At 51.1% G+C, this 23,862-nt stretch overlaps 1 protein-coding gene across 4 annotated transcripts; it reads left to right on the top strand.

Moving 5' to 3' along the window:
* The first annotated feature begins 1,900 nt into the window (after positions 1 to 1,900).
* On the top strand, positions 1,901 to 21,994 carry PATL1 (PAT1 homolog 1, processing body mRNA decay factor). Of its 4 annotated transcripts, none has more exons than XM_077820845.1 (19): positions 1,901 to 2,004; positions 4,462 to 4,573; positions 4,864 to 5,078; positions 5,189 to 5,263; positions 6,466 to 6,660; positions 7,310 to 7,411; positions 7,967 to 8,056; positions 8,333 to 8,550; positions 8,663 to 8,752; positions 9,014 to 9,197; positions 9,591 to 9,714; positions 10,105 to 10,202; positions 10,365 to 10,424; positions 11,118 to 11,266; positions 12,651 to 12,810; positions 15,372 to 15,527; positions 17,120 to 17,211; positions 20,005 to 20,154; positions 20,659 to 21,994. In XM_077820845.1, exons 1-19 carry the CDS (start codon positions 1,990 to 1,992, stop codon positions 20,678 to 20,680), a joined length of 2,307 nt encoding a protein of 768 aa, XP_077676971.1. In that variant the 5' UTR covers positions 1,901 to 1,989; the 3' UTR covers positions 20,681 to 21,994. The 4 variants fall into 4 exon arrangements, with proteins under 4 accessions (XP_077676971.1, XP_077676969.1, XP_077676972.1 ...); XM_077820843.1 differs by having other exon boundaries at positions 5,186 to 5,263; XM_077820847.1 differs by lacking the exon at positions 1,901 to 2,004 and adding an exon at positions 2,863 to 3,007 and having other exon boundaries at positions 5,186 to 5,263.
* The last annotated feature ends 1,868 nt before the right edge of the window (positions 21,995 to 23,862 follow it).

Here is a 23,862-nt window from a genome sequence, read left to right as displayed (position 1 = left end):
TATTATTGTCCTCCCATTTATGCGCTCGGTGATGTATATAAAAGGGTAAAGCAGGAAGGGAGTGAATGCTAAAAACACATGAATTATGAATACCTTGTTATCGTGGTTGCTATTTGTATAGCACCGACAGTGTGCATGGCACTTTATAGACAGGTATAGAGAGCAGGTCCTTCTCCTCAAAAGCTGACAATCTAACCAGTCAACTTACAAACAGAGAGAAGAGGACACAACAAAAACCATGTACATGGCTGGGGTGGCCTAGTGTGTGCCTCCAGGGCACCATGACTTAAGAGGGATGCTGGTGAAGATTTTCTAAAATCAAAGGCCAGAATCTACCTCTTACAAGGTGCAGTATCACCAAACCTAGGTGTTCAAAAATAATGAGTCAGGTGCCCAAAAATTCATGAGCTGGCACTCAGAAATGTAGAAATCTCAGCAAAGGCACCAGAAATTAAACATAAGTTGGTCCTGGCCACAGGGGAGAGACAGGACTTGGTTGTAATCAGTGCTTGAAGTGGTAGGCAAAACAATTTAAAAAAACGGGGGGTCTCATCACCAGCAATTAATTCTCCTCCCCAAACAAATTATATCCCTCGTTTCACACACACACCCCCATCAATTTTGCCTTCACATCTGTTCTGCCCCCAGCCTCACCTCTGCCCCTCCTGACTGGGGGAGAGCTCTGCTTGCCTCCTGCAGTAACCCTGATTCTCTTCCCTGGGAAGTGGGGAAAGCAACCAATCAGAAGGGGATTCTCCCCACTGCCCCAGTGAGACTGAAATGTGTGCCCATCTTCGAAATTTTATTTGTTGGATCTGTGCTCCTTCGTGACCCAACACACTTTACTCACTGGCTGTAACAGATAACAAGGGGATTCCTGCATGAGACAGGCCTCACTGTTTGCTCTGGTCCTCCAGCTCCCAGACTGACTAACAGCACGTACTATCTAGTGTCACCAAACATTGTCTCCCTAAGCCCTAGCCTGGGGTAGGCAATCATAGGAGTAATTGAGGACTCCACCTTATAAAACCCAAAGAGCGGTAGAAGGAGAGAGGGTGTGTATGACGATAGGTAGACATAGATGAGAGAGAGAGGAGTGTATGGAGATAGGTAGCAGGGGTGTAGATAGATAGAGATACAGGAGGATTGGGGGAGAGCAGCCCAAGGTTTGCTTAATTCACTTATTCGCAGCAATGGTAAATAATAATACCACTCCCAAGGGCCTGGGGGGGAATGCCGGAGGAGCAGGAAGATGACCCCCGGAAGCCGTTTGAAGGAAGACTTGCAGGAGGCAGGGGGTCACCTCAGGACAGGGGGCCCCGGAGAAGGGCAGGACGAAGTAACCTTGGGGTGGGGTAACTGAGCGAAGGGCTTGGGGTGTGTGAACTCTGCCTATGCTGCAGCAGAGCGGCAGGGGAGCGTGGCACGGGGTGGGGGTCCCCAGGTGCGAGGCCTCCTGGCAGTGCCCAGCGGCCCCCACAGGGACCCCAGCCCAGGGGTGGACGATGGGACCCAGGGCCCTTGGCCGGGCAGCTCTGCCCTTCGGGGGAGCAGGGCTCTGGTGCCCGCCCCGGTTTTGTGGAGGTTTTGTGCCCCAGCTGGTGAGGCTGCCCACAGAGCTGGGGCAAAGCAGTGGCGTTGTAAAGCTGGGCCTGTCAGTAGGGAGGCCTCCCCCAGCCCTCAGTGCTCCGCTCAATGGGAGAGGAAAGAGACACGGGCCCTTTAAGAGGCCACAGGCAGGGAATGAGACACTGTCCCTTTAAGACACCCCCCCAGGCGCTGTTTCTTTAATGGCAGGGGCGGGGCCGCTAGACGTATTGCGCCTGCGCACCGGGTCTTTCAGGCCCCACGGATGGGGGGGGACTTGCGCGATGACGTCATGTGCGTGTCCCTTGACGCGACGGGCGCGTATCGGGGGGCGGGGGCTCGGAGCCGGAGCGGGGGCCGCGCTGGGCCTCCCTGGCGGTGGGAGTCTCCGCGCCGCTCACCATGTTCCGCTACCAGGTGAGGGGGCCGCGCAGGCTGCGACCTTTGACCTCTGACCCCAGTCCCTTGGTCACTTCTACCCCCGCCCAGAGCCCCAACTTCCTCCTCGGTCACGGGGGGTGTGGCGGGCACGGGCTGGGGGGGGCACGAGGTGCTGGCGGGGCTCGGGCCGGAGGGGGGCCTTTGTGTGGGGCATGGGGTGGGGTATGTCTTTAGGGGAGATGGGGCCGTGGTGTGTGTCTGCGGGACACAGAGTTCTCGGGTATGGGCCCGGGTGTCTGTCGGGTGGCATAGGGCTCGCAGGGGCACAGGGTTTTGGGGGCAGGGGCTGGGTGTGTGTCTGGGCGGGCTCGGGGGGTCAGAGGGGGTGCAAGGTTGGGGGGGGCATGGGCCGGGAGGGTGTCTGGGCGGGTGCAGGGTTCGGGGGGTACGGGCAGGGGAAGTGTGGGGGGACATGGGCTGGGGTGTGTGTCGCGGGGGGCGTAGGTGGGGGGGATGTGCTGGGGCGGGTATAGGCTGGCATGTGTGTGTCATGGTGGGAAGGGGTTCAGGGTGTGTGACAGGGGGGGTGCATGAGCTCGGTGTTTGGGGGGCATGGAGTGCTAGGGGGTCTCTGGGAGGCATGGGATGGGAGGAATTTTTGGGGAAGTATGGGCTGGAGGATCTTTGTAGGGAGGGGTGTGCAGGAGGCATGACTTAGGGATGGGTTTAGTTGTGGGGGCGATGGGCTACAGGTCCAGAGGAGCCTCTGTTGCAGGGTGCATGGTCAGTATGTGACAATGGGGGTTCTGTGTATGTGGAGAGGATAAGGGAATGCCAAGGGCATGGGTCAGAAAGGGATGTGGGGTAGGGAGTTCTCTCTCTCGGGCTGGGGACTGTGGGATGTTTGTCTGAGGGGGACGCCCTCCCCCCTTGGAGTGGGGGTGAGTGGCTGAGAAGGTCACACTCAGTGGGTGCCCAGGAGGCCTCCCTGCGCAGGAGCTGTTTGGCGATGGAGGCTGTTTCAGAGGGGCAGAGCTAGGTATGCACTTAGCAGGCTGGTGCTTGGAATGCTTGGCTAAGGTGACTGCTTGGTATATGGGCTCTGCAGGCTGGGGGTGGGGGGCACACACATGGAGTAGGAGGCTCTGAAGTTAAATGTAAAGGATGTAGGCTGGGGAATCTCTCAGAAGGGGGCAGCATGTCGGACTGGCTAAGGCTGCCTCTATTAGATGGGGCTGCACAGAGCGTGGGCTGGAGTCAGAGACTCTGTGGTATAGGCTGGGGATGCCATGTAGGGTATGAGCCACAGCACATCCCGGATTTGATCTGTGGTTCCTTTCTTAGGGAGGTAGATATAGGATATGGCGGGGACATGTCTCTCGGAGCAGGAACTACCAGGATACAGGCCCAGGGGCAGCCTTTCTGAGGATAGTGTGCATGTGGGGTATGTGTGCCCCAGAACTAGATTCAGATGGCTACTCTGGATATGGGTGCACCAGGTTGGGATCAGACATTAGTTCGGGAGGATGCCCAGGATGTTGGCCCATCAGATTGGGCTTGATGATGGTCGATTTTATTCTGTTACATGCTATGTTATTTGAAGAGTTATGTGCCTGGCTGGTGGGGCCCTGAGAGTGGAACAGCTTGAGGGAGAACGTGATTGAATGGAAGGTATGGATGGGGTAGCCATTATGAGTTTGGGAGCTCAGGCAAGGGGCACACTTGTTTGAGGAGGGTGCATGGGAGGACTATGGGGGTGTGCTTGGTCTGTCGTGGGTGGGTAGGGGAAGAAGGTTCCTTCTATCCCTTGTATTTATCTGGCTCCCATCACTCTCACAATCTTTAGTGTATTTATCCTTGTAGCACCTGTGTGAGGCAGGGCTGTGCTATTATCCCCTTTGCACAGATGGTGAACAGGCCCCGAGAGACTAAGTGACTTGCCCAAGATGTTATAGTAGCAGAGCAAGGAAATTGATCCCAGACTGGCTCCCTAATCACTGGACTATTGTCCTTCCGCTCATGCTGTCAGAGGAGGTGTGCTTGAAATGAGATGTTTATCTGTGGGGTGGCATTGCCTCATCTAAGGAGGCATGCTTAGTAAAGAAGGTGTGTGTAATGGGTATGTGGGAGGTGAGTGATGCCTTAGTCTATGCTTGGGCAGAAGTACCTTGTCTGATGGTCATGGGTGCAATTTGGATGTGTGGGGGTGTCCTGGGACACACTTGCTAAGGGATGACATGCCTTGTCTGAGGAGTTACATTTAGTGTGTGCTGGAGGTGATGTCTCTCTTTTTCCTCTGAAGGGCCACATTTGTGATGTGCTGGTATAGGGAAATGAGACAATCTCCAGGAACGGGTTCAGACAGACAAACTCGGCGCCCCAGCTTTGGGCATGAGGTGACTGAGAGGAGCCCACACTAGTGATGCTGGGAGGGCAACTAAAACTGGCATATCTGGAGGCCTGCTCATTGTTCTCTCTTTGCTCCTTTCCAAGTCCCTGGAGGAGTGTCCTCTGGATGAAGATGAAGATGCCTTTCAGACCCTGGGCGAGGAGGATGAAGATATCGACCAGTTCAATGACGACACGTTTGGAGCCGGTGCTATTGGTGAGAGCTGCATCTCCCATTCACTCCCCTTTCCACCTCTCTGTCCCCAGCTCTCCTTCAGGGAATGCCATATCTGAATGGAAATCCCTTCAGTCCTGCCCTTAGCCACCCCACCCTGCAGCTCCAGTTCCGGGTTGCTCCACCCATAGCTTTGCTGATGTCCCTCAGTCCTGAGCCCCAGCTTTCCCTGCTGTTCCAGTCCATTGGTGCCTGGGAAATGTAATTGTCTGTGGAATAAATAAGTGGCACTAAGGTGCCAGCCCTGCTTCCTTTCTGTGGTTCCTTTGCAGATGACGACTGGCAGGAGGCACATGAGCGGCTCGCAGAACTGGAAGACAAGCCTGCGACAGCTAGAGAGCTGGAAGATGGGGCGGTCAGTGATGAGATGGACCTGCTGGGGCACCATGAGGAGAACCTGGCTGAGAGGCTGAGCAAGCTGGTCATCGAGAACGAGCTCGAAGATCCAGCCATCATGCAGGCTGTGCAAACCCAGCCTCCAATGCAGGTGAGTGCAATATTTGTGGGGGTGGGGGGGCGGAGCCTGGCTTCATGGAATGGATGGAAAGACAGGAGAGCCCTCTCCATGATAGTTCATCATACTCTCTTTTACAGCAGCCAGGAGGCCTCAACTCCAGCATCTGGGATGGATCTGCAGTTCTGAGGCGCATCCGAGGACCGCTTCTCACTCAGGTGCCGTGTCCTGTCTCATTATTAATCCTGCAAAGGGAGCTCAGAGTCTTTCGTGGAGCCATTTTCCTCCCATCTCAGGAATCCCTTTCCAGTGCAGAGCAGAAGCTTTTGCCATCTCCAGGAGCATAAGATTTGCCAGTTCTGTGTCCCATTGCACTGAATCAGGCCACCAGCCCTTTTGGTCTGGTGTGCTGCCTCCTGTTGCTCAGATGAGGCTGTTGCCCGGGGGTGCTGGTTGCAGATGCATCAGAGAAAGTTGCAGTTTTCCATAATGTACTTCTTAGCTTATTGTATTGCACCCCATGCCAGGTGGGCGATTCCTTCTTGAGTTCTGTGAAAGCCAGCTTAGACCCTGAAGTATGAGACTTTATTTACTCCTGAAGAGCCATTTTGCTCTGTAAAGTGACTCTAAGATAGTATTGTGGAGGGTGGGCCAGCACTTGCTTCTTGCTGACTCTAGATCAAACGTGATCTATTCACGAGAAAGTCTTTTAGCTGCCAGCTGTGCCAATTTCATCTTGGATCTGCGAGCCAAGCTGGGTTGTTTCCTGCTTGTGTATTATCCCCAGTAACCCTGCCCCATTTGAGAGATGTTACAGGAGTAGTTAAGTTGATGTGAACTCCTCAAGATAAAAGAATCTGCCATCACAACTTGGCTAAGAATGCTGCTGCTTGAACCAGAATAGAGTCCAACTAATTCGTCTGCATCTGGGCTGGCTCTGCAGGGCTAGTCAGGCTAAAAAGTATCAACAATGTGTCTATTGCCATGAAAGGCAGCAGATGGAACAATAATACGTAGCACACAGTTCTGTTCTCCCTGAGTCTCGCAGTACTTTGCAGAGCTTGCTAGTGACAGATGTGGTGACTTGTTCTTTGCTTTGCAGTGAATCCGTGGCAGAATCCCAGATAGAGCTCAGTCACCTGACTTCCAGCGTAGGGTTTCATACGCTAGGCCAGGACTCCTGCCCACTAGATCATAGCTGCAGGTGACACATTGAAGCTCCCCAGAGACCATTTGCTTTCCTGACCATCCTCCCCCTGTTTCTCATTAGGCAGATTTCCTTGCTGTAGCTGTGCCACGAGTGCCTCTGTTCTCACTGAGCCTCAGTGCGTGCTGGGCTAGCCACTGGCAAGCTGGTAAACTACACACAGTTCAAAGTAGCTAACCACTGGCTGTTTTTTTCCCCTCCTCCCGTGTGCAGGAGGTGCCCTCGGTGTCTGTGCTGGAATATGCTCTGCCTCAGAGACCACCACAGGGCCAGGAGGATGAGCGGGACCTCTCGGAGCGGGCACTGCCCAGGCGTTCGTCCTCCCCAGTCATTGGAAGCCCCCCTGTCAGGGCTGTCCCCATCGGCACCCCACCAAAGCAGGCCACCGTGCCCAACTTCAACCAGCAGGTACCTCTGCCCCTCACGTTTCTCTGGCAGGAGGTGGATCTGGTCACCATGGTTTCAGGAAAGGGTGGTGTTTCCAGGAAGAAGCAGGGTAGAAATGGGAAAGAGAGACCCCAGAAGGTGAAGACCCTGAAATTTTTAGGGCAGCTTAAGGGAGCCTGCCACTAGCTTTTGCCACCACACAATCTTTAGAGTAGCAACACAGCTGAGTGCGTGCCTGGATACTGATAGGTGGAGAAGAGATTAATGGTAGGGTGGGTAGGCTTGTCCTCTTAGCCGCTCTGTCCTTTAGGTGCCACTACTGTGCCTGGAGCCGACATGATCCTCCTTCATACGCTGCTTTCACATGCCAGCAATTGGCAGACGGGGAGGGACGTGGCATTGCTGCCTGAAACCAGATGCTATCCAGCCAGAGTCTCCTCCAGAAGAAACAGTCTGAAGATGCTGCTGCTGCTCTGTGTATTGGGGGGTTCCCCCCCTACCACAAGATGGGGGAATTCGGGGAGGTGGAGGGGCTCTACCATATGGCAAACTGCAGGCTGGTCTGATAACTCTGTGGGAGGAGCTGCCTGGCAGATGTTGGCAAGGAAAGGGGAAGCTAGTTTCTAGGACTAAGACTAGTTCCCTTGTTTTGGTTTCCCCCTCCTGATAGATCCTGTGTCCGAAGCCTGTTCACATCCGGGCCCCGATGCAACAGCGTTATCCTTCCCCCTACAGCGAGAGGATGTCTCCAAACCAGCTCTGCAATGTCCCGGTACGGAGTGTCTCATGCTCTGTGTATTCCCAGCCTGACCCCTCACTCTCTAGGTCCCCCGGCCCCAATAACTGTCCCTTCTATCATCCCAAAAGTCTGTTTTTCATCAACTTCACCCTGAGCCTCTTACTCTGTCTCAATAATCCTGAAGTCCTTTCCCATAACCATCACACTTGTCCTCTGATCCCTCCTGTAATGCCATTCCCTTCCACAGATCCAGGCTTCTGGGTCTAAACTAACGTTTTCTTAAAGGGGAATCATCTGGTGTTCAATGTTCTGACCTCCATGTGTCGACTAGAGATCCCCCTTTCTGTATCTCAGCACCTCTTTCCTTTTCCCCGTTCCTCTCAGGCCCGGGTGTATCCCACGTGCTGGAAGCTCATGTGCCTATCTCTTGGCCTCCCTGTCACTGATCTGGGTGTAACTGTGGTCTCTCGTTTTCTCTCTGATCCGAATGTATCTGGAGCATGCACCTGCTGAATGTCCATGTTGGGTTGATTGGTTCTTTGTTTAGAATTAGTGTTTCCTTTTTGCTCTTCCATTTTCTTTCCCCAGAATTCCTCCCTGCTGGGCCACCCGTTCCCTCCCAGCGTCACTCCCGTTTTCACCCACCTTCAGAGAGCGCAGCTTCTAGGAGGAGCACAGGTAAAGCTCTGACTATTCCCTCTTGTTCTCAGTCTTTCCTCAACAGCATCTTGTGTGCGCTGCATTGTCCTCTGGTGTCTGTGTCGTCTATTCTGCCTTTGCATGGCTCTCTCTGTGCTGCTCCTTCTCAGACAGTTGGTGGTGGTTCCCATTGCCTGCTCCCCGGATGACTAGAGCTGTGCTACTCAGTCTTGTCTGTCCCACTCTCTCTGTCACAGTGGTAATGTTTGTGGTGGTCTCTCTCCCCCCACCGCCCCTTCACCCTCATCTCTGCAGGCTGGACGAATGTCTCCCAGCCAGTTTGCTCGTGTCTCTGGACTCGTTGGCAGCCCCCTCACATCCATGAACCCCAAGTTGCTTCAAGGCAGAGTTGGGCAGATGATGTCTCCAGCCAGTGGGTTCCGTGCCTTTTTTGGAGCGCCACCGCCCCCCGCGCCACCCCCATCCCAGCAGCAGCACCCCCCATGTCCTGGGTCCCACTTGCAGAACCTAAGGTACGACACTTATCCTCTGTCTCCCATCATTGAGCTCACCGCACCGAGTTTGAGAGTCTCTGTTGACTTTCTCCAGAGATGACAGACCTGAGGTTACAACTCTCTTCTTTAGGCCTCACCCTCAGATGTTCAGACCAGATACAACTCACCTTCACCCGCAGCATCGGCGGCTCTTACATCAGAGACAGCAGCAGAACAGGAAGTGAGTACTGGAATCGCCTGCATTCGGGTGGGGGGGAGGGGTAATGAACTCCACTGCGGGAAGAGAAGATTCACTTGGGTTCTAGTGCCAGAGAAAGAGGGTATCACACACACACCCCCTTGGGGGTCTCCTAGGAGTTCATGCTCCCCACAGTCGGGTGTGGCCTCTCAAGAGCCATCCTGCAGTGCAGCCCATTATCAATGTGTCCTCTCCACTGTGCCCTTTCTGTATCTTCTGAATTTTTATGGATCCTCCCACCAGCCAGCACCGTAGTCTGAATGGCTCGGCAGGGGACCGAGTGGGCCACCGGAGCAGCCATCAGGAGCAGCTGCGGAAGGACCCATATGCCAATCTCATGTTGCAGCGGGAAAAGGACTGGGTATCAAAGATCCAGATGATGCAGTTGCAAAGCACTGACCCTTACCTGGATGACTTCTACTATCAGGTAAATGCTTTGCACTCACTAATTGAGCCATCCTAACCTAGCTTCCACCTAGGGATGAGCTTGGCTGTCCCAGGGGCTGCTGGCCTAGTGTGCTAATCCCCTGTCTGCAATACCTGCACCCACCCAATAAGTGACTGCTGGGAGGGTGGCTGCAGCTGAGCTCCCAGTATGATGCTGTTAGCTGGCTTTGTAACTGTGCTTCAGCACTCCCCCTTCACCCCCTACACCTGTGCCCCTACACTGTCTGCATCCACTCGGGCTGGCTTGTCAGCCCGATCAGCTGCGGGACTGTGTGTGATGGCACATTGGTTCTGGGGGCCAAGCTGCCCCTGGTCTCTCTGTGCTGGGATCCTAACCACCACCACCACCTCCTCCTCCTCCCTTTTGTCTCAGAATTACTTCCAGAAGCTGGAGAAAGTGTCAGCAGCAGAGGAGATGCACGGCGATGGCCCCAAGAAAGAACGTACTAAACTCATCACACCCCAGGTGGCCAAGTTAGAGCATGCCTACAAGCCAGGTAAATGTTCCCTCCCTCAAACCGCATCCTGGGTTGGGGAAAGGTAGGGGGGTACATGGGCCAGTAGGGAATTGACAGACCTGTGGTGACGTATTAGTCATGAAATAGTATCTCATTCCCTAACCGTAGTGCTCTTTTAATGGTGGAGGATGGTTACCTGTCATGGGGCTGGAGGCAGAAGAACCGCTGTCGACTCGATCTGGAGACGGCTGGCATTGGGGATAGCTGCAGCGATTCCTTGGGGAGGACAGGGAGAGATCAAGGTTCTCTGGGGCATTGATGTGGAGGCAGGGTGAAGCTGGAGGAGACTGAGTGTAAGATTTCTCTGGGGTAGATAGAGGAGCAGAGGCTTGGGGCAATGACTCCATCCACATTCCTCTGTCCTTGCAGTGCAGTTTGAGGGCTCGCTGGGGAAGCTCACAGTCTCCAGTGTAAATAACCCCCGGAAAATGATTGACGCGGTGGTGACCTCCCGCAGTGAGGACGATGTGAGTAACAGCAGACATGGCTGCCCTGCGTAGTCTGGGCTCTTTCTTTCTACCCGGGGTTTGGTCCTCCTCTCTTCGCTCACTCCACTCCCCATCCTCTCCTTTCTGACACTGTTTTTTGTTCTGTGCTCCACCTGGGCCCGCCTCGCTCTCTTTCCCTAGGAGACGAAGGAGAAGCAGGTTCGAGACAAGAGACGTCAGACCCTTGTCACCATTGAGAAGGTGAGTGTGAGATGAGGTGTCCCCCCCCCCCCCCCCCGAATCAGAATATCAGGGTTGGACGGGACCTCAGGAGGTCATCTAGTCCAACCCCCTGCTCAAAGCAGGACCAATCCACAATTTTTGCCCCAGATCCCTAAATGGCCCCCTCAAGGATTGAACTCTCAACCCGGGGTTTAGTAAGCCAATGCTCAAACCATTGATCTGTCCCTCCCCCTCTTTGCTCCACAGCAAGAGTGAACCAAGCCAGTGCTCCAAGGGAGCTACCAAACCCACGTGCAGCAGCTACCGCTTGGGGCTGGGGATATGTTCCCAGTAAGCCATGGGAAAAGCGATTCCCTACACACCCCCTTCCCAGATCCCTCCGCTGAGTCAGGCATGCTCCTCACTCTCCAGGCACTGCCTTATTTCTTGCTCTAATCGAAGCTCATAATAAACAATGGAAACACCTTCCCTCTTCATTGCCTGCTTCAGCAGCCCGCCAAGGAGAGAATGGTGGCTTCTCTAGGCTGGGGCTGAGGCACACTGGCAGCTTGCTGCCGCCCTTGCTGTACCCACTCTCTACAGGGCTTGCTGATCCAGCAGCACTCTCTGGTTCCGAGTCCGCTCGGAAGGCAGCGGCTTCCTGTCCTGACTAGCTGTGGGGGATAGCGGGGGTACCTGTGGCTGGCTCTGATCCGGCTGCGTGTCATGCAGACATACAGCCTCCTCCTGGATGTGGAAGACTATGAGAGGCGCTACCTCCTGAGCCTGGAGGGGGAGCGGCCAGCCCTGATGGAGGAGAGAAAGCAGAAGATCTGTGACATGTATGACAATCTGAGGGGGAAAATGCCCGGCCAAGAGAGGTGAGGAACGTGAGTCTGCTACTGCACAAATCTGTGCCACCCCCAGACTCGTTGCCCCACCCATGTGTACAGAAGGGAGAGGACTGTGGAATTCTTCTCTCATTTGCTTTGGGATGGGGTGAATGTCTACAGTCCATTCCCCATATCCACATGCGTGGGGCCGCCCCCTTTCTAGTAACAGGCTCACTGAAACAGCAAGGGAACTCTCCTTTGGGTGCTGCCCCCCTTCAGTTGGAAAGGTGGAGTAGGAAGAGACCGAGACACTTGGGGAGGCTTGTGCCCAGTCCTGCCTGGAATAAGGCCTCTTCCCCAGTTCATATGCGGGTCTGGTTCTCTCCCAGGAAACATGGGAGAAACTAGGCAGGAGACCAACGGGCCTGGGCTGAGGAGGAAAGTGTGACCATGGCAGCCCCAGATCAAGGATTTTATTGCCGTGGGGCCTGCACCTTTAGTGTTTTGGGGATAGTGAGCAAAGCTTTTCCTATGCAGAGAAGTTAGACATGTATTTCATGGGCATGGAGGGGTGTTGCTGCACGGGCCCTGGGTGCAGGGGGGTGGGGCGGGGGGCAGTGCTGCACGGGCCCTGGGTGCAGGGGGGTGGGGCGGGGGGCAGTGCTGCACGGGCCCTGGGTGCAGGGGGGTGGGGCGGGGGGCAGTGCTGCACGGGCCCTGGGTGCAGGGGGGTGGGGCGGGGGGCAGTGCTGCACGGGCCCTGGGTGCAGGGGGGTGGGGCGGGGGGCAGTGCTGCACGGGCCCTGGGTGCAGGGGGGTGGGGCGGGGGGCAGTGCTGCACGGGCCCTGGGTGCAGGGGGGTGGGGCGGGGGGCAGTTGCGGTGCTGCATGGGCCCAGGCTGAGTTATAACTCCTAGCAAACCATTGAAAAATTCTCCCCCCTTGGTTGCTTCCCAGCTGTAACTAGCTCTGTAACAGGGCAGTATGGTTCTCTTCTCCTGCCTCCCTTACAAAAAACAAAGTTCACTTCTCCCCAAGCCTGGAAAACTTCAGCCTTGTAAATGATGAGCAGCTAACACATACAGGGAGGACTCAGCATGGAAGCTGTTATGCGACTTTAGCTACAGCTGTCATTATTGTGCCCGTTATTATAATCTACTGAAAGGAAGCTTGAAGGCAGGAAGAAGCTTTGTGTGATGACTTTTTTTTTTTCTTTTCTCTTTCTCCCCCTCTCCTCCATGTGCTTCCCTTCAGGCCAGATCAGTGATGCTTTTGGGAAGGTGTCCTTTCTGGCTGGGGAGAGGTCACAATTAAATGCAGGCCCATGTTACAGGGGCGTGGGATTTCCTGTGAGTCCCTTGCATATACCCACTGTGAACTAGGGGGTCATTCCTATATCTGGCTATTGACAGTCCGAACGTTCTCTTGGCAGGCCGAGTGACGACCACTTTGTGCAAATCATGTGTATCCGGAAAGGGAAGCGTATGGTTGCCCGGATCCTGCCCTTTCTGTCCACGGAGCAAGCGGCCGACATACTCATGGCAACAGCCAGAAACCTGCCCTTCCTGATCAAGAAGGATGCTCAGGATGAGGTAACCAAGGAGGCTGTGGCAAAAATAACTTCCCCCTCAGGTTGTTGGTATGAGTTGTGTGTCTCTGCATCTCAGAGGTAGCGTTGTCCAACGATCAGAGTAGGGGACTGAGAATCTGAACTCATACCTTCACTCTCTGGCTCACTGTGTGAACATGGGGAAGTTGCTTTGCATATCTGCAACTCCATGAATGGGGGTAATAACTGACTGGTCTATATGTAGTATTCCTGGCCTCATATGGGTTTGTGAGGATTCAATATTTAATGTTTGGGAAAGTGCTTTGAGATCCTTGGACAGGATGGTCCAGTTAGATATGTAGATGTCCACTGTGCGCCCATTTTCATCACACACTTAACTCCAAGAAATTCTCCCTCTAGATTGAAACTGGCCATGATTGCCCAAAGCTAGAAAGTGAAAGCTTGAGAAAAGTCCATTCAGACAGTTAGCCTATTTCTTTCCCTACTTTCTTAGGCTATGTCTATACTAGAAACAATACAGTGACATAGGTATGGTGTTGTCACTTACTATGACACTTACTGTGGCAACAGAAGGGGTTCTTCTGTGCTGTAGTTAATCAGTGAGAGCTTAGAGGTGGGAACTGAGGTAATGAAAGAATTCTTCCATTGACCTAGCAGTGCCTATGCCAGGCCTTAGGCTGGCTTATCAATGTCACACAGGGCATGACATTTTTCACAGCCCTGAGCAATGTAGTGAAACTGGTCTAACTTTGAAGTATAGACCAACCCTAATAACTATTTACCTCTTCTTGCTTTAAAGGAGATGATGGGGGAAGGAGGGATGGTGGTGGACTCGTTTCCTTGGTTACTGCTTTGTGATGTGTACAGGCAGCCTGACTATTATTTGTTTTACAGTAGCACTGTTAGGTTTGTTGGTCCTGTCTTTTTCTGGAAAACTCTATGGACTATAGAGAACTAGTAGGGTTATGACATAACTGGAAGGTCTTTTGGGCAGCAATCATCCTGTTTTTATGTTTATACATCTCCTAGCACAATGACCTCTGTGCTACCATGATACAGATAATAATCCTCAGTATCAAGGAAGAGGGAAAGAATTTTTGTTAAACTGAGCATTTTGTTTTAATTAATGCAAACACTTGTCAAATAATTAGAGAGAGAGAGAGAGAAGTTTTTGGAAGACTCAACACCCTCATTCCCTCAACTGAGGAATGAGAGCACTCCCACTTCAGTTTTCTAGTCCTCTAAGGAGACATCTAGCAGAAACAGGAAAGACCAATATTTCTAAGGTAAAAAGACGAGCTGGAAAATTTTTTTAAAAGTAAACAAGAAGTCTTTCAGACCTTCTTCAGACTTTTTTTTTAAATAAACGAAAAAGGCATTATTCCAATCTTCATTTTCTTTTAAAATACAGTTTAATATGGAGAGATTCTCAAAAATGGCTGAACTTAAAAGGCCAGAGTTTTTTCCACCCTCTGAAGAAGTGTCAGCTGTTTTACAGGACACATGAAAAGTAGTGGAATTGAAAATTCACTTCTGCTTATGCAAAGTTCAGTTTGATCTTGGAGTTTGTTGTTTATGTGGCTGTGACGGAGAGTAAATACATAATATCACTTGATACCCTTTCTGAGGGGCTAGAGGGAGTCTCAATTTCCAGGTACCTGGTTGAAACCCTATGGAATTAATAATAGTACAGGGCTTTAATAAAGTAATAGAGACCAGAGTGAAATCACCAGTGAGGCCAGTTGTTTGTTTTTTTGCTGATTTTTTTTAAAAAGGGAAATGAAAAGATCTCAAACTTTAACTTCAGTGTTGCATTTACAAGCACTCAAACGTCAGGAACTGTCAAAATACCAGGTCTTGGAGTAACGTTAGCCACGCTGTACGTGAGGTGCATTTCATAGTGCTAGCAGGATCAGGTATTGAGGGCGCGTGCTGTGCTATAACCCGCTGAAAGATTCAGAGGCCAGGCTTCAGTGCAAAGAACAAAGATCAGGAAATAAATCAGAATCAGATAAAATAAGAATCCTCCCTGGACATTGACCCAAACCCATACTGAACCAACTCTTTTTCTGAGGCTGCCTCAGAACAAAACGTCAGCAACAAATGGAATGAGGGAATATTAGTAGCATGACTCCTTTTGTATTGCAGCAGCAGCATGTAGAAGCCTTTGGTTTGATTGGGGCCCTATTGTGCTGGGTGCTGCACAAACACATAGACAGCTCCTTTCTTCAAATGGAGACAATCTACATAGACAGGATTGGGTGGGAGAACTTAATAATATGTAGCCATCCCTGTCTCATCCTGGAGGTGATGCTGTCACTTCATTCCACGCAGGCAAACATCCCATTATTACTTTCCCTTCAGTTCCTGCCTGTCTTTTCTCTCTCCTGTTTTGTTAAGCATCTCCACTCTGTGTCACCTGGATAACTGGATTTACTCAAAAAGGGAACGCCCTTGAGAGCCCTTGCCCCGCTCACCAATAGGAAATGATACCTGGATTCGGTCCGATGGCCCCTCCTGGAGTGTGGGGAGCTGCCTGCCTAGTCAGCTGTCTGTGACTCATGTTGCGCTTCTCTCCCTCAGGTGCTGCTGTGCCTGTTGAGGCCGTTCTCTCTCGTTCTCTATCATCTTCCGTCGGGGACGGTCACCAGCCTTCTGCAGCAGCTAGCGAACCTACCTCAGAGCGCCACGGCGCCAGCACCTGCCAACCTGCACCTCGCAGCTGTGCTCCAGAACAAGGTGCCTACGCCTGAGCTATTGCTGAGCACTGTGAGAGGCTGCAGCATCTGCCTACTCAGTCCCTTCACTGCTGGGACCCAGTTAGGGTATAGACCCATCTGGTACCCTCAGAACGTGAGAGATGCTAGAGACACTTCCCTTGAGTCTCTCCTTTCTATTTTTAACTGGAGGGTACCCTCATTAGTCCAAACACCCCCCACCCAATAGGAGAACGAGAGAGCTGGTCCCCTTCTCCACCCAGGCGGTGTGGAACCCCCATAAATGTGATTCCTGAACCCAGGGACAGGCCAACAACTCGTTGAGAGGCCGCCCTTTCTGACCAGCAGTTTCCTTGGCAGGAGAGGTAGCGTTGAGCTAACTGGCACTGAAGTCTCCTGCGTTGAATTGCAGCAACAGGGGTGGATGAGCAAGGCGCTAAAGGAATGGGACTGACTTGGGGAAAGGGAGTAAAATCTTCCTGCAGAGCACTTCCATTATCTCCCCTCTCCTTGCACTGCACAGCCAGCTGCGGGGTGAGTAGCTTTAAATGAGCTGAGAATTGCATATCGGAGTGAAAGACACCTTAGAAGTACCACCAGTTAGACGTGCAGATGATAGGAGTCTTTCTCCTTGTGCATCTCGTCCTCACAGTAGGGTCTGTTTCTCTGGTCTTCACTGCTTTTGCTTTAATGGTAGATAAGGCTGTATAGCACTCCTGGGGCCTGCAACATATCAGTTACTTTCTTCAGGATTCATTTGGATCCAGAGGAGAATTAATGTAAAAGAATGAATCCTGGAATTATATAAGCTCGGCACCTCCAAAAGCATGCTAAACAGATTCTAGTGGCTCTCCAACCAAGGCAATTAATGTGCCAAAGCATGATGGTGCTGGCTGGCACAAAGGGTGCTGGACAGGCTTGGGAGCAGCATGCTGTTCTGGGGCAGTGTGCTGCAAAGGAGGAACAGTGCTATGGGAATTGTAATTCAATGCAGGGGCTGTACAATCCTTGCTGAATCTGGGAATAGGCTGCTTCTGGGCGATGGGAGTGTCTGCTTTGATAAACCCAGCACAGCAAAGGAACCAGAAAAGTATAATGGGGCTATTACAGACAGGAAACCAAGAAGCACATGTCCAAAAAGCTGAAGGGAAAGAAGACATGCTGTTGTAGCAAAGCAACACCTCACGTTTCCAGTCCTACCCAGTGTCACTCTTGCACAGTCTAAGGCTAAACATGCTAGGCAGATGGTTTGTGTCTTAATCTGACTTTTCCCTCTCTGTTATTACTAAATCTTGTATATAGGGGTCCTGGTCTATTATTAGGGCTCCCAGGTGCTGTGGTAATACAAATAATAAATGAGACTGTTGGGCTCTGGAAACAGTGCCTGTGCTGGAGTAGGCCTCGCAAATACTGGCTGCAGTCAATGGGCACAGGGAAAGTCAGAGGGCCATGAGCAGAGGCCAGAAAAGGGGAAGTGAAGGCTTCAGACCTAGGAGTGGGAAATGTGGTCGTATAGCAGCACCAGGAAGAGAGAAGAGTCTGCCTGCTGTGGGTCAGGCCCACAATCGTCCCCTCCTCCATCCACACGCTGTCTTACTACTTCTCTCTCTGCAGTTTGGCCTGTCCCTGCTGTACTTGGTCCTGAGTCGTGGGGAGGAATTGCAGAATTCCAGTGCTGCTACGGAGCTAATGCAGGACAACCAGTGGTGAGTTCCAGCTGCATCCCTTAGCTGCGTCCCCCCCACTTTGCCAACAATGCATGTTGACCAGTGGTGAGCAGAGCATACCCTGGATCAGTGTAGACACTGAGTAATATGGCCTCCTAACAGCAGATGCGGCTTGGTCTAGTAGTCAGAGCATAAGATTAGGAATTGGAACAGAATCCACAACTCTCCAGCTGGAGGAGGGATCACGCTGTGAGTTAGCAGCCTGCTACAGTAATTCCAGGCTTCTTATTGGTGTCTTGCTGATGTCTGTTACTACAAAGCTCCTGTGTATCCAGGAACTGATATTCAGTGGTTCTTTCTGGGCCTTCTTTGGAGTTAGTTGTGGAGAAGGTGAGCCCCACTGAAGGAGTCTAACTTCCTCCTAGGAAGGGGGACACTTCCTGGCCGCCAGGGGAATGTTCTGCATTAGAGTCCAGAGAGCCACAGAGGCACCCCAGTGACGGTGCATAGTTTTGCTGAATGCAGTCTCCGCCTGAAACATGGGACTCCAATGGCTGAAAAGGATTTAATTTCATAGAGGGAAAACAACTGAACATGAGCTTCTAGTGTGATGCAGGAGCAAAACGGGCTAATATGATTCTTGGATATAGAAACAGCCGGGAGGTGATTTTTCCATCTTTATATGGCATTGGTGAGACAGATAGTGGAACACTTTCTGCTCTTCTGATATCCACATTTGTAAAAAGGATGTTGAAAAATTAGAGAGTGCTAAGAAGAACCACAAAGAACTGGAGAAAATGCCTGATAGTGAGACACTTGAGGAGTTGAATCTGCTTACTTCAATCCAAAAAAGTTCAAGAGGTGACTTGATTACAGTGTATCCGCACCTTCAAGGGGAGAAGATACTGGGTGTTACAGGAGTCCGTCATCTAGTGGAGAAAGGCAGAACAAGAACCTGTGGCTGGAAGTTAAAGCCAGAAAAATTCAACTTAAGTCACAATTTTTAACAGTGCCAGTGATTAACCATTGTAACAGATGACCCAGGGAAGTGGTGGATTCTCCATCTCTTGATGTCTGTCTTCAAATCAAGACGGAAGACCTTTCTGGAAGATGCTTTAGCCAAACACAAGTTACTGAGCTCAGTACAGGGGTAACTGGGTGACATTTTTTGGTTTGTGTTATGCAGGAGGTCAGACTAGATGATCTCCTAGTCCCTTCTGGCCTTATCTATAAAGGGCTTCACCCACCCACCAGCCCCTGGGGTTCAGTCTGGAAATGAGAGATTGGTGGTCAATTGTTAAGGCACTGGGTGTGGCCAAAGTGGTGACCAGACTGGACTCAGATGATTCCTAGAGTTCTTCAGAGTCAGCCACTATTCATTAGCTGAATTCTTATAGGCCAGCTAAGCTGTCTCTGGGAACTGAACTGTGGCCTGCATACTCTATTGGATCCTCATATGGGAGCATGACTGAGTGATTGCTACTTCTCAAACAGTCTCCCAGTGGCATTTCAGCCAAGTTGGTGGAGGCTTTTTGAGCTTTTTCTAGTAGGAACCATTGCTAGGGTTTCACTATCATATGATGGTACTTCCTTCCTGCTTCTTGACACTTACCCTCTTTCACTTTTTGTTTGGCTTTGGTTTCATTAATGGCTACGTGGCGAAAAGTTTCTTGTAGGACTGGCTGCACCCCTGCCCCTTTCTGGTCTCGTTGAGTGCGTTTACATGTCTTGGGGTAGAATGTCACCCTTCTTCCATGCTTAGACTAGGCCCTGGGCTATAGCACACTGTGTATCCGCTGTGCTAACCCAGCAGGTCCAGCTGCTTTGGACACTTGCAGTTTCTTGTCTTGGGGGCATCTGACTAGAGGTGAATAAACTGACCATCAAGCTTCCTTAAGCCAAAGTTAACAGGAGGAGATTTTAACAGGAGGAACAAAGCTTGCAGTAATTGCATCGCTTGTGTGCGTCCACATCTTTACTACTTGTGTCGGCGGTGCACGTCCTCACCAGGAGCACTTGCACCGATTGAAGATGGCTCCTGAAAGCCAGCAACAGCCAATTTAAGCAAGACAGTGTCTACACTGATGCTGTGTCAACCTAACTTCATTCACATTGATTCTATGCTGCTCATGGAGGGGGAGTTATTAAGTTGTTATAGCAGACAAATTATGTTGGCGGGAGCAAAATTTTAGTGTGGACTCTTAGTTAGGTCAACATGAGCTGCCTTGTGTGGACCTCACTCTGTAGTGTAGACCACAGCTTAGTCTGGTTCCCCTGAGCAACTTTCCCTCTTTACCTCTCTTATCCTTCTTGAGAGAATCCCTTTCTAAATAGCTATAGTCCTTTTGATCTGCCATGTGCATGGGCCTCTTCCTGGTCATGATGATGTCTCTTAATGACCCTCAGTTGTTTGCAGAGGAATGGCTTATCTGGAGCCATTCTGTTTCCTTCCTGCTTGTTTTGCCTTGTCTTCTCTCTTAAACTAAACCAATATAGTCATATAGCAAACATCCCAATAACCAGGTCAACATACAGAATTAATAAATTATTGCAGAGCGTCTTCAATTTGGTCACAACTGGATTCCTCAGTGAAACAAATCCTATATACCGTCAAAACCTTGTTGAAACTGCCAGTCTCTATCTGCTGATAGGAGGTCATCTCACAGAATCTAGCTGGGTTTAGGAGAAGCCAATTAGGCTATCAGTAGAACTCCCATTCCTGTGCTTCTTGTCATCCACCTTGACCGCTAAATCCTGCCTGGGGTTGATGCAGGGAAGCTCTGTCATCTTGCCACCTACTCACACCTTCATCTGTGCCCTTCTCCTTGGCAGGACGGAGCTGATGTTCATGGCAACCCGAGAGCTTCTGCGGATCCCTGAAGCAGCGCTGGCAAAGCCAGTATCCACCCCCTCTAACCTGCTGTCCCTTTTTTCTCGCTATGTTGATCAGCAGAAGCTGAACGTGCTGGAGACAAAGTTGCAGTAAGTCCCTGTTTCTCGTCTGGTTTAGTGCTGTGTTTGCTGTCCTGCTTCCCATGTGTAATAACAGGGAGGGGGGCAGGGAGTTGTGCAGTGGCAGTGAGGATTTGAGTGACGCTCAGCAAGTGAGGAACAGGGAGTCAGGCTCTGTTGTCTGGAGCTGGGTGGATGTCAGATGCTTGAGGGTGGGGAGGAAGGAGTATGGCTGGGGAAGAGGTGACCAGGAGATATGTAGAGTTAGAAGGGTGTGGAGGGGGAGATTCAGGAGTTCAGCCCTGCTCTCCACAGTTAAACCATCAGGGATTTTAGGAGAACAGAAAAGTGGGAATTGCCAATGCTGGACAGGCAGCGATGAAGACAAGTGAAGGTGGCGGGGATCTCAGTGGTGTTAGATGAGGCTTGAATGTCTGCATGTGCTCCAGCCAAGGAGGGGACACCGATCTCCATCACACCCTAATACTGCGGCTATCTAACTCTCTCTTGTTCTTGTTTCCTCTGCCCTGCCAGGTTAGTGCAGGGGATACGGTAGGAGGTCTTGACAGGTCCTCAATGCCGGCTGCCATCCTTGCCGCCGCCACCACCACCACCACCAGAGGATTGCAGTGGAGGAGGGGAGGCAGTTGCTCCCCTGAAGCAAAGCCTTGTGGGATTTTTCTCTTGGATATCTGGCACGGGAGACCTCTCTTATGCTCTGTGAACTTGGTTGGGTGTGTGTTTGGTTTGTCCTCCCACCCTTCGCTGCTAGGTTGCAATTCGGCATGTCCTTGCTGTGATCCCATTTCCCTCTGCATCTTCACAACAGCTGCTGCTTTCTCCCAACACAGCCCTGTCTTCCCCCACCTACCACATTCAGGCTACTGAGGGAGTAGTGAGGAACCCACCCTCTCCTCCTTCCTGCCCCCCTGTCAATGCAGAATCCAGATAGCCAGGGAGACAACTAGTTGTGGGGAGAATCCCCATGTGCTCTGGAAGGTGGAGTTGGGGGCCTAGAGAGACATCTGTTGCCCAATGTCTCCTAAATGTTTGGAGGGTGTGACTTTTAGATGACAGGATCAGAGGGACAGTCTTTCTTCAATTTTTGCTCATTGGCTAAAATGTGAGAATCTGCTGGCTACTCCCCACCCCCATCCAAGCACTGAGATTTGGTCCCACCCCTCATACTGCACAGGGTGGGCTCTCCTGTCCCAGCTTGTCATGGGCCTCTCATTCTTTCTGAAGTTGCATAAGCTGGGCTCCCCTCTGTCACCCCTCCTAGTCCTGTGACACAGTGAACACACATCTTTGCACACTTGCCTCGTCTTCCTGAGAATCATTTTGCACCCCTCTCTCTCACACCTGCCCCTTGGGTCAGGCCCATGCTGTCAAGAGCCCTCCAAGACAATAACCAAGGGGCCTGGCTTTGATCCCTAGTGGATAGAGCGGCTAATCTGAATAAATTTTCCATACCCAACCACTGCTAGATCCTGCTGTTTTGCTCCTTTTGGAATGTGGTGGGGTTTTTAATCTTACTTTGCTTTTAACAACAAAAATATTTGCACATGTAGGTATTCTACAACCAGTAAACTCCTCCCTATTAATAACCAGCTGCCCCTCCCTCCTAAATCCGCTGCTTTCTCCTAATCCCTCTCCAACCAAAACCACCTCCCCATAACTACTCTCCATACCCACAGTCGCCCCACACCCTCCATTTCCCTCACAACCAATCGAGTGGACCGTTCTTTTATTATATTATTCCTTTTTTGTGCTTCCCCCTCCCTCCCTCCCTGTTTTTGGTTCTGATGAAAATAAGTTTCTAAATTTACATTTTTATAGGGTATTGTAAATAAAAATGAATTGTATACTTGGGGGAGAGTAGAGTGCTTCCTTCCACTTGGTGGTCTTGTGCCTCTTCGAGCTCTTTCCATCATCCCAAAGTGCCTTCCAGACAGGCTATCAGCAAATATCTCTTACCTCTAAAGCCTGAGGTGCAGAAAAGATTTTGATAGAGGGCTCTTTAATCTAGTGGACAAAAGTATAGCAGTATCCAAGACCTGGCACTTGAAGCTAGACATTTTCTGACTGAAAATAAAAACTTGTGCCTCAAAAATGAGGGTAATCAGCCATTGGAATCACTAGCCGAGGGCTGTGGGGGAATTCTCCATTTCTTTGTTGTTGAATCAGAATTGGACATCTTCCTAAAACAATATGCACTAGTTCAACCAAACGTGGGCTCAGTGCAGGAATTGCCAGGTGCCATTCTCTGGCCAAACTGTGCAGGAGGCAGACTAGCTGATCATAATGGTCCCTTGTTATACTCTGTCTTGATCATAGTCTTGGGAGTGGAGTGGGGGAGCTGTTTAACAGGGCATAGCACCACTACTGAAAGTTACGGCAGGATGTTAAGAACATCTCCACTGGAACTTGCAGGACTTGTCAAATCAATGTGAATCTTCAAGGCAGAACCTGACCAGGACCCCACTGTTACCATCTTGTGAACTTGCCAACTCTTGTGAAAAGTGCCAGGGAGGTTTTAACAACCAAGAAGTCTGCACTTCTGTTTCACGTCTCATTTGAAAAAGGGGACGTGTGGCCTCTTGCTACTGATTCAGAGGAAAGAACATATCCTGAATCATCAATGCTGCTACCCTTAATAGCAGCCAACTTAACCTTTGAGGTCTCCCATCTCTGTGCTGACAATCCTGCTTAGCAGGTGCAGTTAGGCACTCTCCCCTCTTTCTGTACCTGAAGTGGAATGGCTGGATGATGGAGTTGTTCCTAATGGAATCTCAGCGCAAGCATCAGTTACCTACCAAAGGAGCAGCCTGAGAAAGTGCCAGGGCTGATATGTTCAGCACCCAGAGCTACATGTGAAATCAGATCAATCTCAGCTAAGCTGCCATTTGTACATGATATGGGTACATACTGGCAGAGCAAGAGCTGAAAAGATCACATCACTGGAGACAGGTGGCCCTGGCACCCTGCATTGTTGAGTACGTCAGCCGCTCTGTTCTGAACCAATTGGAGTGGTTTTGTTTCAGGGGTATGCAGTCTCCTGGGCAGCTATAGATGGAAGCACCCTTTTCTCTGGGCCAGGGTTAGCCGCAAGGATTCCAGGTGAATAAGGAAGTAATGGCTCATTTTAGCAATCCAGCAGCAAGCTGCTTTCAGTGGAGAGTGATGCTATGGAGATAGGGAGTTCTTCAATGTGCTTCCATTGCCAATCACCATCTCCTCAGACCTCGATTTGGCCTCAGCAGCTGCTCTTCATTTAGGGAGTTCATCTCAACCAGCATGGTGGGGGGGTGCAAAGATGATGTAAAGCTGGTTGGTGTTTCCCTAGTGCTGGCATTTTAGACCATGTTGTTCACATAGCTCTTGAATAGGGACCCAACCTCTCTCTGATCCTAAGGAACTCTGGAGGGGGAGGATCGAGTGGTCATAGTGGCACAACTGAAACCATCTAAGTGCAATCCCACTGGCCTTTGCTGCTTGTGAGGCAGAACAGCCGGATTTCATGGTTACTGTAGAGAGGTCCAGCAATGGGAGAATGTGTAGCTAGTAGGAATGGGTAGGAAAAGGATTTCCTGTCCTTTGAGAATTTGAGGTTTCAAAGAATTTTGCCCTCCCAACTCAGGGTGATTTCTAAAATATGTATAAAGAAAAGGAGGACTTGTGGCACCTTAGAGATTAACAAATTTATTTGAGCATAAGCTTTCGTGAGCTACAGCTCAC

This window comes from Eretmochelys imbricata, chromosome 6 (assembly GCF_965152235.1).
Source record: "Eretmochelys imbricata isolate rEreImb1 chromosome 6, rEreImb1.hap1, whole genome shotgun sequence".
Lineage (NCBI taxonomy): Eukaryota > Metazoa > Chordata > Testudines > Cheloniidae > Eretmochelys > Eretmochelys imbricata.
The sequence above is the reverse complement of the archived record's forward strand: the minus strand, read 5'-3'. Positions and strand labels throughout refer to the sequence as shown.